At 40.8% G+C, this 17,886-nt stretch overlaps 1 gene segment (V, D, J or C); it reads left to right on the forward strand.

Annotated features, from left to right (window-relative positions):
• Positions 1-15,649, forward strand: part of LOC108523279 (Ig kappa chain V-IV region S107B-like) — a 141,232-nt gene extending 125,583 nt beyond the window's left edge. Inside the window, 2 exon segments of the V gene segment in view lie at positions 11,258-11,289; positions 15,121-15,649. Of these exon segments, the coding sequence occupies positions 11,258-11,289; positions 15,121-15,440 (352 nt within the window).
• The last annotated feature ends 2,237 nt before the right edge of the window (positions 15,650-17,886 follow it).

A 17,886-nucleotide genomic window follows, 5' to 3' on the forward strand; every position in this document is an offset into this window, starting at 1 on the left:
TTAAGCATCCTCCTGCCTCAGCCTCCCAAGTAGCTAGGACTACAGGCACGGGACACAACACACAGCTAAATTTTTATTTATTTTTTTAAGAGACATGGTCTCACTATGTTGCCCCACGCTGTTCTCAAATTCCTAGGTCAAGCGATTCTCCCACCTCTACTTCACAAACTGCTGGAATTATAGGTATGAACCACTGTGATCAACTCACTACTTTTTAATAGTAATATTTCATGGCATGGATGTACCACAGTTTGTCTTACCATTAATCTATTGTAGGACATTTTGGCTGATTCTAGTTTTTGTTAACACAAATAAAACAGCTATAAATAGTTGTGTACTGTATACGTTTTTGTGCTGACATAAGTTTTCATTTTTCTGGGATAAGTTTTCATTTCTTTGGGCTTTTGCTGTATTCTTGATATTATAATATGTTGCATCTTCAGTTTTATTCTATTCAATATATAATTGTTTCTTTTCCTTGAAACCTCCCTTGGATTGTTTAGAAGTGTGCTGTTTTGTTTCCAAGGGTTTGTCATTTTCTCCATTATTTTTCTATTATTGATGTCCAGTTTGATTCCAGGTGGTCAGAGAACACACTCCGTGTGATTTCAATTCTATTGAATTTGTTGAGGTTTGTTACACGGCCCAGTATATGGCAATTTTGGTATATGTTCCATGGGCACTTGAATGTGAATTCTGCTGGTGCTGGTTGGAGTTTTCTAGCAATGTTGATTTATGATCTTACTCATTGATGGTGTTGTTGAGTTTGATGTGTTCTCATGATGGCAGCTTTAACATTCTTGTCAGATAATTCTAACATCTCTGTCATGTCAGTATTAGTGCCTCTTAATTGTCTCATTAAAGCTGAGATTTTCCTGGTTCCCCTGGTTCCTGGTGGGATGTGTGGTTTTCAGTTGAAATCTAGACTTTGGAGTATTGTGTTATGAGGCTTTGTATCTCCTTTAAACTCATCTCAGCGGACTTCCTCTTTCGCCACTCAGGAAGGAGAAGTTAGGGTTTTTGTCATGGTGTATGAATGGAGCAGAGCAGTTACTGCCTAAGAATTGTTTTACTGGGCTTCCTCTTTCTTTCTCCTTTGACTAGAGAGAGCCAGCTTTTCTTAGGGCTTTTTGTCTGTCTGGGCATTTTGGTGTTTCTGGGTTGACAAACTTCTCCAGAACCAAGTCTGGAATGGATGAGGCAAAAAGAAACCCCGGGGAATGCACTGCTGGGTCGCTCCTTAGGTCCCAGTGTTCCTAACTGGTCTGCCTTCTTCTCTCCACCCTCCACAGTCTTCGTAAGTTTGCTTTAAGTGCAATGTCCAGGGTTTTATTTTACTTGAGAGAAATAGGTAAAATAATTCTACTCCATCTTTCAGGAAGCAAAAGCCCCCTTGTGTATTTTTTTTAAACTTTCAAAAACAAACCAAAAGCAGCTGCAACAATAAAGAAGCTAGTAACACCCTTGGTGGGAAATTCAAGCCCAAATACACATTTTAAGTTTGGCTAGCCAGTGAGAACATCAGAATAGTTCACGTTTTAAACAAATTATATTTATGATTACGCATGTACTAAACCTGAAGTCCTCTTATATTTACTAAGCACCTATTCTGTCCTTGTTAGGAAGACACAATGCTATTCCCCGGGAAATGTGGCCTGGCAGCTGGACCTGAGTCAACGGCCACTAGAGCACAGAGCAAGGAGAGCAGTACCCTGCCCCAGCCACCCCTCAAGACAGGATCCTTTCTCTGGGAACTGTAGGTAACAATGAAAAAAGAAAGGAAAGGAAAGGAAAGGGAGAATGGAGAAGGAGAAAGGAGGGAGGGAGGAGGGAAAGGAAGGAAAGAGAGAGAGAGAAAGAAAGAAAAAGAAAGAAAGAAAGAAAGAAAGAAAGAAAGAAAGAAAGAAAGAAAGAAAAGAAAAGAAAAGAAAAGAAAAGAAAAGAAAAGAAAGAAAGAGAAGAGAAAGAAGGAAGGAAGGAAGGAAGGAAGGAAGGAAGGAAGGAAGGAGAAAGGAAGGAGGGAGGAAGGGAGGGAGGAAGGAAGGGAGGAAGGAGGGGAGGAAGGAAAGGAGGAAGGAAGGGAGGAAGGCAGGGAAGAAGGAAGGGAGGATCCTTTCTCTGGGAACTGTAGGTAATACTAAATCATCCTGGAACACAACAATGAAAGAAGAAAGGAAAGGAAAGGGAAGAGAGAAGGGAGAAGGGAGAAAGGAGAAGGGAGAAGGAAGGAAGGAAGGAAAGAAAGAAGGAAGGAAGGAAAGAAGGAAGGAAGGAAGGAAAAGAAAGAAAGAAAGAGAAAGAAAGCAAGAAAGCAAGAAGAAAGCAAGAAAGCAAGAAAGAAAGAAAGAGGAAGGGGAAGGGAAGGGAAGGAGGGAGGAAGGGAGGGAGGGAGGAAGGAGGGGAGAAAGGAAAGGAGAAAGGCAGGGAGGAAGGAAGGGAGGATCCTTTCTCTGGGAACTGTAGGTAACACTAAATCGTCCGGGAACACAACAAGGAAAGAAGAAAGGAAAGAAAAGGGAAGGGAGAAGGAAGGAAGGAAGGAAGGAAGGAAGGAAGGAAGGAAGGAAGGAAAGAAAGAGAGAGAGAGAAAGGAAGGAAGGAAGGGAGGGAGGGAGGGAGGGAAGGAGGGAGGAAGGGAGGGAGGGAGGAAGGAGGGGAGAAAGGAAAGGAGAAAGGCAGGGAGGAAGGAAGGGAGGATCCTTTCTCTGGGAACTGTAGGTAACACTAAATCGTCCGGGAACACAACAAGGAAAGAAGAAAGGAAAGAAAAGGAAGGGAGGAAGGAAGGAAGGAAGGAAAGAAGGAAGGAAGGAGAAGGGAAAGAGAGGAAGGGAGGGAGGAAGGAAAGGAGGAAGGAAGGGAGGAAGGAAGGGAGGGAAGAAGGGAAGAAAGGAAGGAAGGAAGGAAGGAAGGAAGGAAGGAAGGAGGAAAAAAGAACAGCAATTACTTTTGCAACAACCTAATATAAGCTTTTAATAGTTAAATATTCTGTTCCATGCATTGTTGCTGAATACCTTATAAACAACAGGGCATCCTATGACCTGAATTTCCCAAGTTATGAGTTGAGGGTTTGAACTAGTTTTAAAAAACAAGGAGGCCAGGTGCGCTGGCTCACGCCTGTAATTTCAGCACTTTAGGAGGCCGAGGTAGGTGGATCATGAGGTCAGGAGTTTGAGACCAGCTTTACCAACATAGTGAAATCCCGTCTCTACTAAAAATACAAAAATTAGCCAGGCATGGTGGTGCACACCTGTAATCTCAGCTACTCAGGAGTCTGAGGCAGGAGAATGGCCTCTGGGAGGCAGAGGTTGCGGTGAGCCAAGATCACGGCATTGTACTCCAGCCTGGGTAACAGAGGGAGACCGTCTCAAAAACAAAATTAAAAAAAAAAAAAGGAATCTAGAACAAGACATTAGAAGTATATGTACTTTTATTTTCGTTCTGTGCTATCCGGTGCCTACTGCTATTTCTCTTCATATTTAACCTCCAACAGTGGCATTTTGCTCCCTCCAGACCACCTGATTGGAGCTTATGTGCTCTCACACAGTACCTCCAACCAGAGGGAGTCGAGTGCCACAGAAAGGCATAAAAATCACCAGTAATTTTGCATTTATTTTACCTTGTGCCTTGAAACAGAGCACTCAATAAATGCTCTCTGAATAATATTTAATAAATATGTGTATTTGGGATTGTATCATATTGCAGCTACCTGGATATATAATTTAATTAGAAATATAATAATTTTTGTGGCTCAATCAACAAATGACTTTTCTCTTTCTCTCTCTTTCTCTTTCTTCCCCTCTCTGTCTTTCTTCTCAGTTGATGTTGCTGGAGTTCAGTGTTGTGCAGATGGCAGTGACAAAGGCCATGGGCACATGAGATATAATAAAAGGTCCCTGAAGAAGGTGGAGAACCAGACATCCTATGAAATTTTCCAGAGTTGGTACTGGATATCTCCTGTCTAGCACCATGCTGGCCTCAGCCCAACGGGAATTTCCTTCCAGAGACAGAAGACAGTGACTGAGGTGGGGAGACAGATCGTAACACTGAGACTTACGTGGGGACATCAAACAGAAAAAAGGTGGAAAAAACAGAAAATTCTTTCTTCTGGACAGTCCTCTCTGTTCTACCTTTAACAAAATTCTCCCCCCAGCGGATGCTAGTGCACAACCCTATACATGCTATGTTTTTTTCCTATACATACCTACCTATGATAAAATGTATTAATTAGTCACAGTAAGAGAGTAACAACAATAACTAGTAATAAAATAGAAGAATTCAGTAAAATAAGAGTTACTTGAGCACAAACACTAGGATATCATGACAGTCAATCTGATGACCAAGAGGACTACTAAGCATCTAAATAGGAGGGTAAGTGTAGACAGCATGGAGATGCTGGACAAAGGGATGATTCAGTCCCAGGCTGGTATGGAGCGGAAGGGCATGAGATTTCATCACACTACCAAGGCACACAATTTAAAATGGGTACATTCTTATTTCTAGAATTTTCTATCTAATATTTTCAGACTACAGCTGCCTACAAGTAACTGAAACCCCAGAAAGTAAAACTGTGGATAAGGATGTACTACTGTACATCCTCCTTTGAACCAGCCTTATCATTTGCTAGTATATACATATATACCTACATACATACATATACACATACATGCACACACCTATATGTGTACACACACACACACACGCCCATCTACTAATGTTGGAATAACTTTGCTAAATAAGATGCACAACTTGTTAATGTCCTACAGAGCAATAAAACCACAGGCATTGGGGTTATCTTTTCTACTAGATAAAAATCCATTATCATGTTCATAAAGTTTTCTTTACATTAACATCTAACTTTTGCAATCTAGTTTTAATCAATCATAAATAGAAAGCAAATGAACTGTTTCTCTAGTGAATCAAACATCCTCAAAAGACACAAAGTCATCTTTTGCTTTATTTTATTTTACATAGATTATTTAAAGTTTTAAATAACTTAACATTCACGGTAGTTTGTGACTGTGTATTTTGGCTTTGTCCTTCAAACTTATTTTGTATTTGATGTATCATGCTTGCCTCAATTTTTTATTCACTTCTCCTGAATTTTGCTGGGTTGGTTTATTATTTTTGTCTATTTCTTTTCCTTCTAGTGGTTCGGGAGGGTTTTTTTAATCCCATTACTGTTGAATGCCTATTAACTTGGCCCCTTTTTCTTTCAATCTCTATTCCCACAGCCTGAAGCATGAGGGTCAAGCTGTCTGTAAAGAGCAGAGAGATGACCCAGGTGTTATTCCACTCTCCACTGCCCACCTATACCATTCCCAGCCCCTGATAGCTCTTCTGGGGCTCTGTGGGGAAAACTAGAACTGGCTGCTTCAAGGACTCCTCCTGTTTTTGCAATGGAAAAAACGTTTCTAGATTCCAGTTTCTCTATGAATTCAATGACATGGTTTAAATATCTGTAGTGTTCTTCAAAGTTTTTTCTTCTAATAGGACCTCTCATGATTCTCCAACCATGAAATAAATTCATTATCATTTTTATATTTCTTCTGTCATTGCAAAGGAGGTTTTGAAAGAGTGGAGGATACGCTAACGAACTCAAAAATCCACATTATTCCTTGTTTCCATCTGTTGCTCATTTGTTGTTTCCATTGGCCTGTCCGCCTCCTATCCTCCCTCTTGGACTTGGAACTCTAGCCTCCGCCAGTGTAAGGAAAAGAAAGAGAGATCAGACTGTTACTGTGTCTAGGTAGAAAAGGAAGACACAAGAAACTCCATTTTGATCTGTAGGCTGAACAACTGTTTTGCCTTGAGATGCTGTTAATCTGTAACTTTAGCCCCTACCTTGTGCTCACTGAAGCATGTGTTGTATGGAATCAAGGTTTAAGGGATCTAGGGCTGTGCGGGATGTGCCTTGTTAACAATATGTTTACAGGCAGGACGGGCAAGACCTGACCGTCCCCCAGCCCGACACCCGTGAAGGGTCTGTGCTGAGGAGGATTAGTAAAAGAGGAAGGCCTCTTGTGGTTGAGATAAGAGGAAGGCCTCTGTCTCCTACATGCCCCTGGGAATAGAATGTCTCGGTGTAAAACCCAATTGTACATTCGTTCTATTCCGAGATAGGAGAAAACCGCTCTATGGCTGGAGGTGAGATATGCTGGCAGCAATGCTGTTCTGTTATTCTTTACTACACTGAGATGTTTGGGTGAGAGAAGCATAAATCTGGTCTACATGCACATCCAGGCATAGTACCTTCCCTTGAACTTATTTGTGACACAGATTTCTTTGCTCACGTGTTTTCTTGCTGACCTTCTCCCCACTATCACCCTGTTCTCCTGCCGCATTCCTCTTGCTGAGACAGTGAAAGTAGTAATCAATAAATACTGAAGGAACTCAGACACCGGTGCCGGTGTGGGTCCTCCGTATGCTGAGCGCGCCAGCCTGACCATAATAGTTGCCTATGATGAGTTTCTATGCCTTAATATGAGAAGAGAACACAGGGGCTGGGTGCCAAGTAGGTAGACAGGGAGGGCAGGGAACTCTAAGACAGAGCTTGAGGGGCTCATTCCTCTTGCAAAATGAAACAAAAACCACAGCACTGAATATGTAAATATCGGTGGCTGAACCCCTCCTAGGATAAGCCCTGACACAATTGCTTCTATCTTCTCTTTCTCTCAAGGAAGTCAAAAAAACACCTGCAGCCCTACTGTCCCCTTGGAAACAAGATGAACATCGACATTTTCTAGAGTGGGACCAGAATATCTGTTCATATTTATGTCCCATGCATTTGCACATGGCCGGACAAAGGACTTTACTTCTGCCAGCACATCTGTCTTCAGATATGAGAGGGAACAGACACAACCTGGAAGCAGCAAAGAAGCAGCTCTTTCTCAAGTAACCTCCTCTGTCTCCCTCCTGCCTGGCTAATGGGGCAGCCTTGATCCTTGGGAATCCAGGACAGATATCCACTCGTGACAAACTAGCTGGAAGAATGACAACCAATCAGGTTCTAAGCACCACTGGATGTGAACCACAGAATTTCCCCCTCTCCTTGTGGAATATCAGCTTATGTCTGACAAAAAATGTAAAAATGAGAGTTACAATCTTAAGGAGGAGTCAAGCTAAAGCAAAAAGAATCACCTACTCTGGGTTTCAGCGTGACTGCTGAGCTCAAATATATACAAAGAGAGAAAGAACCACAAACTTGAAGATGGATATCAGCTACAGACTTTCCTGAGTCAGGTAGGGAAACTACCATCCCTTAAACCTTGCAAAAGGCAAACTTATGCCATGTGTCCCCTGACGTACTGGGTGATGTACTGTATGCTACTGATGTGAGGGGAACTTCCTAAATTAGCTAGAAAATTATGCCAAATAAAAAGCAAAAATGATAATTCTTGAAATGTTACACCTGAGGAACATTGCTAAAATAATTTATCAGTAGTTTTCAGGATGATTTATAGATGTGCATTGAAGTGTGTGCTTGTGCTCTCTCTCCTCTCTCTCTCTCTCTCTTTCTCTCCTTGCCTCCCTCCCTCCCTGCCTTTCCTTCCTCTCCCCTCCACAGCAGTTTATTTTTTTTTCTGATAATCTAACTTTGCTGATTCAATGTAATGCAGCTTCAGTGATGAGTTAGTTGGAATGTTCCCCAAGAAATTCTATTTCCAGCACTCTTATACATGAAATCCAAGAACCTCTCAGACTATCTTACTGACACCTTGCCTTTCCTCAACAAATCAATCTTATCAATGTCCATCATGGATATTTTGTAGAATGGTAGATCCTGGCAGAGTCTCACAGATGCTTCTGAGATATCATTTGCTTTCAAAAAATGAACCACACACATCCTAGGGATCTCAGCCACTTTCCATGATTCATTTTATGTTACAGCAAACATTACAACAATCATTCCTATAGATCACCACTGCATGTGATCAATAAAGTAGTTTTGCCACAATGATACTTATGCTAATCGTCTTTTATTGGTTACAAATTCTGCTTTACAATAGTTATTAGGTTGCACTGTTCATATTAGATTTCCAGTTAGTTCACTTAGGAACATGAGTCCCTTGAACAGCTCAGTCATCTTTTCCATTCCCATTTCTATCCCCTACATCTCTTTCATTTGCAGAAGACTATCTCCTACACTGAAACAGGAAAGCTTTTACCTTTTTGGCATGCTTGATTTAAAGATTATAGAAAAGTATTTGACAAAGAAATCTCACGCATGTGTGTACATATCATTTAAAAATTTATGTTTACGCATTGCACAAGAATATTGAGAATGCTACTAGGCAATATCAGAGTTTACTTTTTTTTCAAAATTAGTACAGTTTTATTATTTCTAAAAACTGTAAAATGAACATATTCACACAACCATACAGGAGAGTAGGAAGAGAAAGTGTCATTGTTCCTCCTCTGCAATCCCAGGAGATAACTACCAAGCACAATTTATGTGTCCTTTAAAAATCAGCCCATATTTATATACATATATAATCAATTTAGATGGGATCATGATATCTCACCACACATACTCTTCAGTGACCTGCATTTTCACAAACACCTTCCACATAACTATATAGAAGCCTACGTCTTCCTCTTATTTTCTGGCTTTGTGCTACATTGTAAAGCTCTAATAGGAGTTTAATTAAACTCCTATTAATGAGGATTTCAGTTATTTTTCACTTTTTAAACAATATTTCCATGCGTAGTCTTATATATAAGTCTGGACACGCTTATCCCAGTCTAAGGAGCTCCTTTTACCTTTCCCAATCTCAGCACTCCCTGTCATGCTTGCTGCTTCTGTTGGGTGACTTTACTCCTGGAGTATAAAGTTCAGTTAAGTACATGGGTTCTGAGTTTAGGTCACAGCTCTGCCACTTACTGCCATATGCCAGTTCCTTGACCTCTCTGCCCTCAAGTTTTTGCATCTACAAAATAGGGGTAGTTCATAGAGTCTTTGGGAATAATTAAATGTGATGATCCATTTACAATGTCTGGCACTTAAGTGCTCAATAAATGTCACCCTTTATGACTGGTATTGCTTGTATGTCTGCAGAGAAAATCATTTTATGTCCCCTTTGAAAAAGGACTGTGCCCTTGGTCAGCTATTTTGCACATTTAAATTTCACTTGCCAATGTTAACTCTCCACCTCTATCTTGATCCCTCTCATTCCTCATCTTCTGGTGAGACCAACTGCTGATTCGGCTATTCAAGGCAACTAGCAAAGCTGCCAGTGACAGAATCAAATAAACCTACCCTTAATCTTTAGAATTATAGTTATGTTTTGTGTTGTAAAAGTTACTATTGTGGTAGTCAGTATTAGCCTCTGGTCTATGATAGCATCTCTGATCTATTATTGATTTTCAAATGTGTATTTTTTTTATTTATTCTGAAAATGTTTGTTAATCATTTACTAAGTAAAGATACTGGACTGAGCCTCCCAAATACAGGACAAATAAAACATCAAACAACTTATAATTTAGAAGGGTAGAAGAGAATCTGAAAGCAGGTAAAAATAATCAGGCACTCGGCCAGGCGCGGTGGCTCACACCTATAATCCCAGCACTTTGGGAGGCTGAGATGGCCGGATCACAAGGTCAGGAGATCGAGACCATCCTGGCTAACGCGGTGAAGCCCTGTCTCTACTAAAAAAATACAAAAAAATCAGCCGGGCATGATGGCGAGCAGGGTGGCAGGCACCTGTAGTCCCAGCTACTGGGGAGGCTGAGACAGGAGAATGGCGTGAACCCGGGAGGTGGAGCTTGCGGTGAACCAAGATCGTGCCACCGCACTCCAGCCTGGGCGAGAGAGCGAGACTCCGTCTCAAAAAAATAAATAAATAAAAAATAAAAAATAAATAGGCACTCTAGGCCCAGTGACCTGTCTCTGTACTCTGTAAATTCAGGTCACCTGCTCAGGGATAATCTGAGAGAAAGTCTATCTTCAGTTGAATCTTGAAAGACAATTAGCAGTTCACAAGCTAATCCAAGTGGACAAAGGTGTTCCCAAGCAGAGGGAGTGCAAAAGCTGGAGGCCATAGAAAAACTGTAAGGAGTGTCGGGAGGTGGGAGTAATGTATGGAAGCGGTGGAGATGGAAGGTTAAGAGAGATACAAGACTGCAAAAATGGAGCTGGACTCAAAACACTGCAAAGATCTTCAGTGTTGTTGATGAGATTTCTGTGGAAACACTATGGAACACTGGGACTCCATGGCAGCTCCAAAGATGGCATGCACCTGGTCCAGCTCAATAAGAGCTGAGCTCTACCTGTGCTGTGACAACAGACACACCAACCAAGTAAAGTCTACTTTTCTACTCTGTTAATCTGCACTTTGGTTTTGTACACCATCCGTAGCTACATTTCAAAATGTACTTCAAAGTTATGAGCCTTAATTTGACATACATTTAGTCTACCTTTTTAAAAATAACATTGCAGCAAAGGAGAAGTTAAAATAGTAAGACAGCCTGTAATTATTACTCACTGAGAAGCTGATGATTTCCATAATTACACTAAATGAAGTTTATCCTTTGCAAAAGCCCCCCAGCCCACCCCAAAAGAAAGTACAAAAAAAACTGACCATTTTTTTCATTGCTTGTTTTTATTTGTAATTTACATTCAGTCTACTTTCTAAAAAATAAATAAATAATAAGCAGTCCAGATGTGGCAAGTTGCTAAAGAAAGGAACAATCAGGCCGTAGAAATAAATATATTCTCTTCTTGGATTTTAGATCTCACCTAAGAAAATAAACATATGCTATGTCAGAGAAGCCTCAGGGCTTTGACACCTGCTCAAAAAGGGAGTTGAGCTTCAGCAGCTGACCCAGGGCTCTGTTCCCCTTTGGTGAGAAGGGTTTTTGTACAGCAAGACAATGGAGAGCTCTCACTGTGGTGGACGTTCGGCCAAGGGACCAAGCTGGAACTCAAACGTGAGTAGAATTTAAACTTTGCTTCCTCGTTGTCTGTGTCTTCTGTTCCCTGTGTCTATGAAGTGATCTATAAGCTGACTCTGCAATCAGACTCTGACATCCTTCAGGGAAAATATAAAGATAAGTCTGTAGTCAAACTCGAGAATTGAGTGTACATTTTCTTTGAAGAGCAAGCAAGATTCAGTCATTGGGTAAGAATAACTTGCCTAAGCAATAGCTTCAGAAATGTCCTGGGGAACGTAACATGTTCTGGACAAAGCCTTGGTCAATTGTCAGAAAGGGAGTTTTTGTATAGGAGGGAGGTTAAGAGGAACCATTGTGTGTACAGTTTTGGCGCGGGGACCAAGGTGGAGATTAAACGTAAGTACTTTTTTCCACTGATTCTTCACTATTTCTGTCTAATTAGTTTACTTTGTGTTCCTTTGTGTGGATTTTCATTAGTTGGATGTCAGGGAACTAACAAACTTCATTCCCGGGCTAGGTACAGAGGAGGGGAAATTGTTCCACAGCAGGCTAGCTTGTGGCTAACTTTTAAGATTTCTAAATCAAAATAACTTCATTGGGGGAAGGAGGCTTGCTGACCTTTCAGGGAGGTTTTTGTAAAGGGAGAAGTTAGGACGAATCACTGTGATTCACTTTCGGCCCCGGAACCAAAGTGGATATCAAACGTAAGTACATCTGTCTCAATGATTTGTGAGATTTTGGTGCCATTGTATCATTTGTGCAAGTTTTGTGATATTTTGGTTAAATAAACCTGGTGACCCAGAAGTAAACAGCAGGACACCAGAAAATCAACTTAAAAAGCTGAGCAAATAGACAAATCATTGGGTTTGGGAGGAGAATAGGATTCATGGGGGAAATGGGAAAGAAATAGCTAGATTTTCTCTGAACAAGCAGCCTATCTCATATGATGGGCTTCAAGGGAGGTTTTTGTTGAGGGAAAGGGTAAGATCCCTCACTGTGGCTCACTTTCGGCGGAGGGACCAAGGTGGAGATCAAACGTAAGTGCACTTTTGTAATGCTTTTTCTTATAAGGTTGTAAATTTGGGGAATTTTTATGTTTAAGATATTAGCTCAGGTCAATTCCAAAGAGTACCAGATTCTTTCAAAAAGTCAGATGAATAAGGGACCGAAAATTAGTTCATCTTAAGGGATAGCCAAGCGCTTGCCGGTTGAGTGAGGCATCTAAATTGCAAAATTTTCTCTGCATCAGTCAGGCTAGTGATATTAACAGTGAAAAGAGATTTTTGTTAAGGGGAAAGTAATTAAGTTAATACTGTGGATCACCTTCGGCCAAGGGACACGACTGGAGATTAAACGTAAGTAATTTTTCACTATTGCCTTCTGAAATTTGGGTCTGATTGCCAGTATTGACTTTTAGAGGCTTAAATAGGAGTTTTGTAAAGATGCGTAAATTAGGGCATTTAAGATATACCATGGGTTGCAAAAGTTAAACTCAGCTTCAAAAATGGATTTGGATACAAAAAATTAAATTGTTCTAAATTGAATGACACAAAGTAAAAAAAAAAGTGTAACTAAAAAGGAATCCTTGTATTTCTAAGGAGCAAAAGTAAATTTATTTTGTTCACTCTTGCCAAATATTGTATTGGCTGTTGCTGATTATGCATGATACAGAGAAGTGGAAAAATATATTTTTTAGTCTTTCTCCGTTTTGTTTGATAAATTACCTTTTCAGACAACTGTAAAAATCAACAGCATGCCCTAAAAAAATCAGGAAAAAGTGACATGTACCTATTTGCTATGTAGAAGAGGCAGCTTACTTGAAAATCCGCAGCAATGTTGTTTTCAGAGTCTATAATAAGCAATAAACTCAAAAAGACACATTCTGTAGGAATAAGGGCTTCACAGATAGAGCTCATTTTTTAAAAATCCAATTTGTACGTTAGACTAAACATGAAATTATCTCCTATTGCAATGGTGGAAAGGTGGTTATTCCCAAAAGCTCAATCTCAAAGAAATGTGTTTAAATGAAAAAAAGTAAATAATTGCATTTTTTAATGACCATGGGTCTATGAAAAAATAGGAAATATTTTAAAGAGTATGTTCTTTTATTACCCTCTGTTGTTACTTGTCTACATTTTTAATCCGCCAAGAAGTCCGTGGCACCGCGAGCTGTAGACAGAGCCGTGGTCTTTCTTGATTGAGCGGGTTTGGTGGCCTTGCCACCGCCCTCTTGGGGCACCCGCCTTGCCGCTAGCGGCCATGGCCACCCCGCGTCTGCCCGATTAATGCTGCCGTAGCCAGATTTCCTGATGCACAGTGATACAAATAATGCCATTAACGGAAAGAGAACAGAAAAGTAACGGGCACTGAGCTGGGAAAACCAGGGAGAAGACTGATTTATTAGAGATTTCAGAAATAAAATTCACACTCATTACGATATCTCATTAGTGAAAATTTCCATTGGGGATTGTAAAGAATTTAAAGCTTTTTTTTTTCAGTGCTATTTAATTATTGTCAATACCTCTCATCAAAGTATTAAATACAAAAGCTCAATCAAAAAGAAAGAATATGTAATTCTTTCAGAGTAAAAAATCACACCCGTAACTGGCCACGAGGGCCTTGATCATTCACTTTGAATTGTTGGTATTAAATACCATTAAGGAATATTAACTGATTTAAAAATAAATATATTCGTACCATGTTTCTAATTTTCAAGAAATGTAGCCGCCGGTGTGTGATTATATTCAGTTGTACAAAATATGCTAAACCTATAACAATGTGATTAATAAAAACTCAAACATATTTCCAGTACCTTAATATCTGTGATAAGGAAAATTTTAATCTGAGTATGTTTAATTTCATACCTCTAATTAATGGTTAATGCGATTTGCATTGTTGTTTTGCTGTTGTTCTCCAGTTGACTCCAAAGTGATAATTTTAAGGAGGATTATTTTGGTCTGCAGCAACTTGATAGGACTATGGAGTTGTGGTCCTGGTTTTAAAGCTTCTATTTATAAACTAACTTACAACGATTCAAAACTATTATTACTGTAGCGACATAAAGATTTAGAGCCTTTGAAAACTCTTTAAACACTTTTTAAACTCATTAAAAGCTAAGTTAAGATATCTTGAAATAATTCATATCAAATACATTAATTGTTTAAATTGGTATCTAATGTCAGAGGAAAGAAGGTAAAGCTATCAAGATTCACACAGATAGAGTATCTTGCCATAGGCATGTTTTCCCTGCGTTATCCTTGGTGATCACCATTATTTTGCTACCATGGTTTATTGTTGATACTAATTACCTGAAAAAATTAGAATGAAGGTTAAAAGAGAAGAAAAATATTAAACAGTTAAAAGCTTGCGTCTTTCATGGTGGAACTACTTGGTTAACAGCGAAATTTAGCTTTTAAAAAAAAAAAAAAAATCCTTTTCCTGTTATCTGTTGACTTCTCCCGGCAAAAGATTCTTGTTTTTCATTTTAACTACTGCTCTCCCACCCGACGGCTGGAAATCCCCAGAGGGGGATTTCCAAGAGGCCACCTGGCAGTTGCTGAGGGTCAGAAGTGAAGCTAGCCACTTCCTCTTAAGCAGGTGGTCAAGATTACAGTTGACCTCTCCTGGTATGACTGAAAATTGCCGCATATGGTTACGAGGCCTTTGGGAGGGCTTAGAGAGTTGCTGGAACAGTCAGAAGGTGGAGGGGCTGACACCACCCAGGCACAGAGGCAGGGCTCAGGGCCCACTCTGCAGGGGGGTGTTAGCCCAGCCCAGCCAAAGTAACCCCCAGGAGCCTGCTGCATAGCCCTGGAAGAGGCACAGCGGAAATAAAAGCAGACAGAGGCTTTTCTTGACTCAGCCACTGCCTGGTCTTCTTCAGACCTGTTCTGAATTCTAAACTCTGAGGGGGTCAGATGACGTGGCGTCTCTTTACCTAAAGCATTGAGTTTACTGCAAGGTCAGAAAAGCATGCAAAGGCCTCAGAACGGCTGCAAAGAGCTCCAACAAAACAATTTAGAACTTTATTAAGGAATAGGGGGAAGCTAGGAAGAAACTCAAACATCAAGTTTTTGAATACACTTCTTGGCCTCCTTGCTATAATTATCCAGGATAAGCATGCTGTTTTCTGTCTGTCCCTAACATGCCCTGTGATTATCCGCAAGTAACACACCCAAGTGCAAAACTTTGTTACTTAAACACCATCCTGTTTGCTTCTTTCCTCAGGAGCTGTGGCTGCACCATCTGTCTTCATCTTCCCGCCATCTGATGAGCAGGTGAAATATGGAACTGTCTCTGTTGTGTGCCTGCTGAATAACTTCTATCCCAGAGAGGCCAGCGTAAAGTGGAAGGTGGATGATGTCGTCCAAACGGGTAACTCCCAGGAGAGTGTCACAGAGCAGGACAAGGACAACACCTACAGCCTCAGCAGCACCCTGACGCTGAGCAGCACAGAGTACCAGCAACACAAAGTCTATGCCTGCGAAGTCACCCATCAGGGCCTGAGCTCGCCCCTCACCAAGAGCTTCAACAAGGGAGATTGTTAGAGGGAGAAGTGCCCCAGGCCCCCTACTTGCTCCTCAGCCCCAGCCTCACCCCCTCCCATCCTTTGGCCTCTGGCCCTTTTCCCACAGGGGACCTACCCCTATTTCAGCCCTCGAGCTCATCTTTCACCTCCTCCCCCTCCTCCTCCTTGGCTTTAATTATGCTAATATTGGAGGAGAATTAATAAATAAAGTGAATCTTTGCACCTGTGGTTTCTCTCTCCTTCCTCATTTAATAATTATTATCTGTTGTTTTACCAACTACTCAATTTCTCTTATAAGGGACTAAATATGTAGTTGTCCTAAGGCGCATCAGCATTTATAAAAATCATCCTTCATTCTATTTTACCCCGTCATCCTCTGCAAGACACTCCTCCCTCAAACCCACAAGCCTCCTGTCCTCACAGTCCCCTGGGCCGAGGTAGGAGAGACTTGCTTCCTTGATTTCCCCTCCTCAGCAAGCCCTCATAGTCCTTTTTAAGGGTGGCAGTTCTTACAGTCACATATCCTTTGATCTAATTCAACCTACCCTGAGAATCTACCAAAGCAAATTTTTCAAAAGAAGAAACCTGCTATAAAGAGAATCATTCATTGCAACACGATATAAAATAACAACACAATAAAAGCAACCTAAACGAACAAACAATAGGGAAACGTTTAAGTTCATCATGGTACTTAGACTTAATGGAATGTCATGCCTTATTTACATTTTTAAACATGTGCTGAGTGACTTTTGTCTGCCAATGGCCTTACTGAGTACTTTCCACAACCTAATTTAATCCACACTATACTGTGAGGTTAAAAACATTCATTAAAATGTTGCAAAGGTTCTATAAAGCTGAGATATAAATATATCCTATAACTCAGCAATCTCACTTCTAGATGACTGAGTGTCCCCACCCACCAAAAACTATGCAAGAATGTTCAAAGCAGCTTTATTTACAAAGCCAAAAATTGGAAATAGCCCGATTGTCCAACAGTAGAATGAGTCATTGAACTGTGGTATGTTTATACATTAGAATACCCAATAAGGAGAATTAACAAACTACAACTATACCTACTTACACAGACAAATCTCGTAAAAATAATGTTACATAAGAGAAACTCAGTGCAAAAATATGTTCTGTACGTTTTCATCCACATGAAGTTCAAAACCAGGTAAAAATAAAATTATAAATTTGGATGGAAATTACTCTCAGCTGGGGGTGGGTGAGGTAGTGCCTGGGAGAAGACAAGAAGGGGCTTCTGGGCTCTTGGTAATGTTCTGTTCCTCAGTGTGGGGTTGTGAGGTTATGGTCTGTGCACTGTTCTGTATATACATTATGCTTCAAAATAACTGCACATAAAGAACATCTTATACACAGTTAATAGATAGAAGAGGTGGAGAGGAATAAGTAATAAGTCAAGACCATACAGCTGGTAAGGGCGGGGGCCTGGGATCAAATAGCTACCTGCCTAATCCTGCCCTCTTGACCCCTGAATGAGCCTGCCTTCCAGGGCTCAAGGTACTGGACAAAACAGCAGGCCTGCTATTTTCCTGGCATCTCTGCCCTGTTTGTCTAGCTAGGAGCACACATACACAGAAATTAAATGAAACAGACCTTCAGCGAGGGGACAGAGGATAGAAGTAACCTTGCCCAGACACTGGAAACCCATGTATGAATGCTCACATCTGTGGGAAGTGGGAGGGGCACATGTAATACCAACTTTGACTCTTCCTCATTCTGTGGGGCACCCTGGCCCCACCCCTCTCAGCTACTCATCTATCCAACACACCTTTCTAAGCACCTCTCTCTGCCTACACTCTGAAGGGGGTTCAGGAATAACTAACACAGCACCCCTTCCCTCAACTGACTGACAATCCCCTTGTCCTGCTCTGTTTTTCTGTCCCATCAGGGCTGGGACAGTGGGGAAGGACAGTCATGGAAAAACTCTATAAGGAAGCACCTTGCCCTTCTGCCTCTTGAGAATGTCGATGATTATCAAATCTTTCAAACTTTGGAGGTTTGAGTAGGGGTAAGAAAGACTCAGTAATGTCCCTTCTAATGACGTGAACTTGCTCACTCATCCCTGGGGGCCAAATTGAATAATCAAAGGCAGGCATAATCCAGTTATGAATTCAAACCTTCTTCTCAGAAGGCAACACTCTGAAGCGAGACCCAGCCATAACCTAAGCAAGTGAAGACAGGTGCTGCAGGTGGAATTGCGTCCTTCAAAAAGGCATGCTCAACTCCTAGCTCTTGGTACCCATAAACATGACTTTATTTGGAAATAGGGTCTTTGCAGAGGTAGTCAAGTCAAAATTAGGTCATACTGAAATGTCTGTGAGGATGTGGTGAAAATGAATCATTCATATATTGCTGGTGGGAATATAAAAGGGTATAGCTACTCTAGAAAATAGTTGTCAGTTTCTTGAAAAACTAAACAAAAGACACCTACCATATGATCC

This window comes from Rhinopithecus bieti, unplaced genomic scaffold (genome assembly GCF_001698545.2).
Source record: "Rhinopithecus bieti isolate Rb0 unplaced genomic scaffold, ASM169854v2 scaffold_74470, whole genome shotgun sequence".
Taxonomy (NCBI): Eukaryota; Metazoa; Chordata; class Mammalia; order Primates; family Cercopithecidae; genus Rhinopithecus; species Rhinopithecus bieti.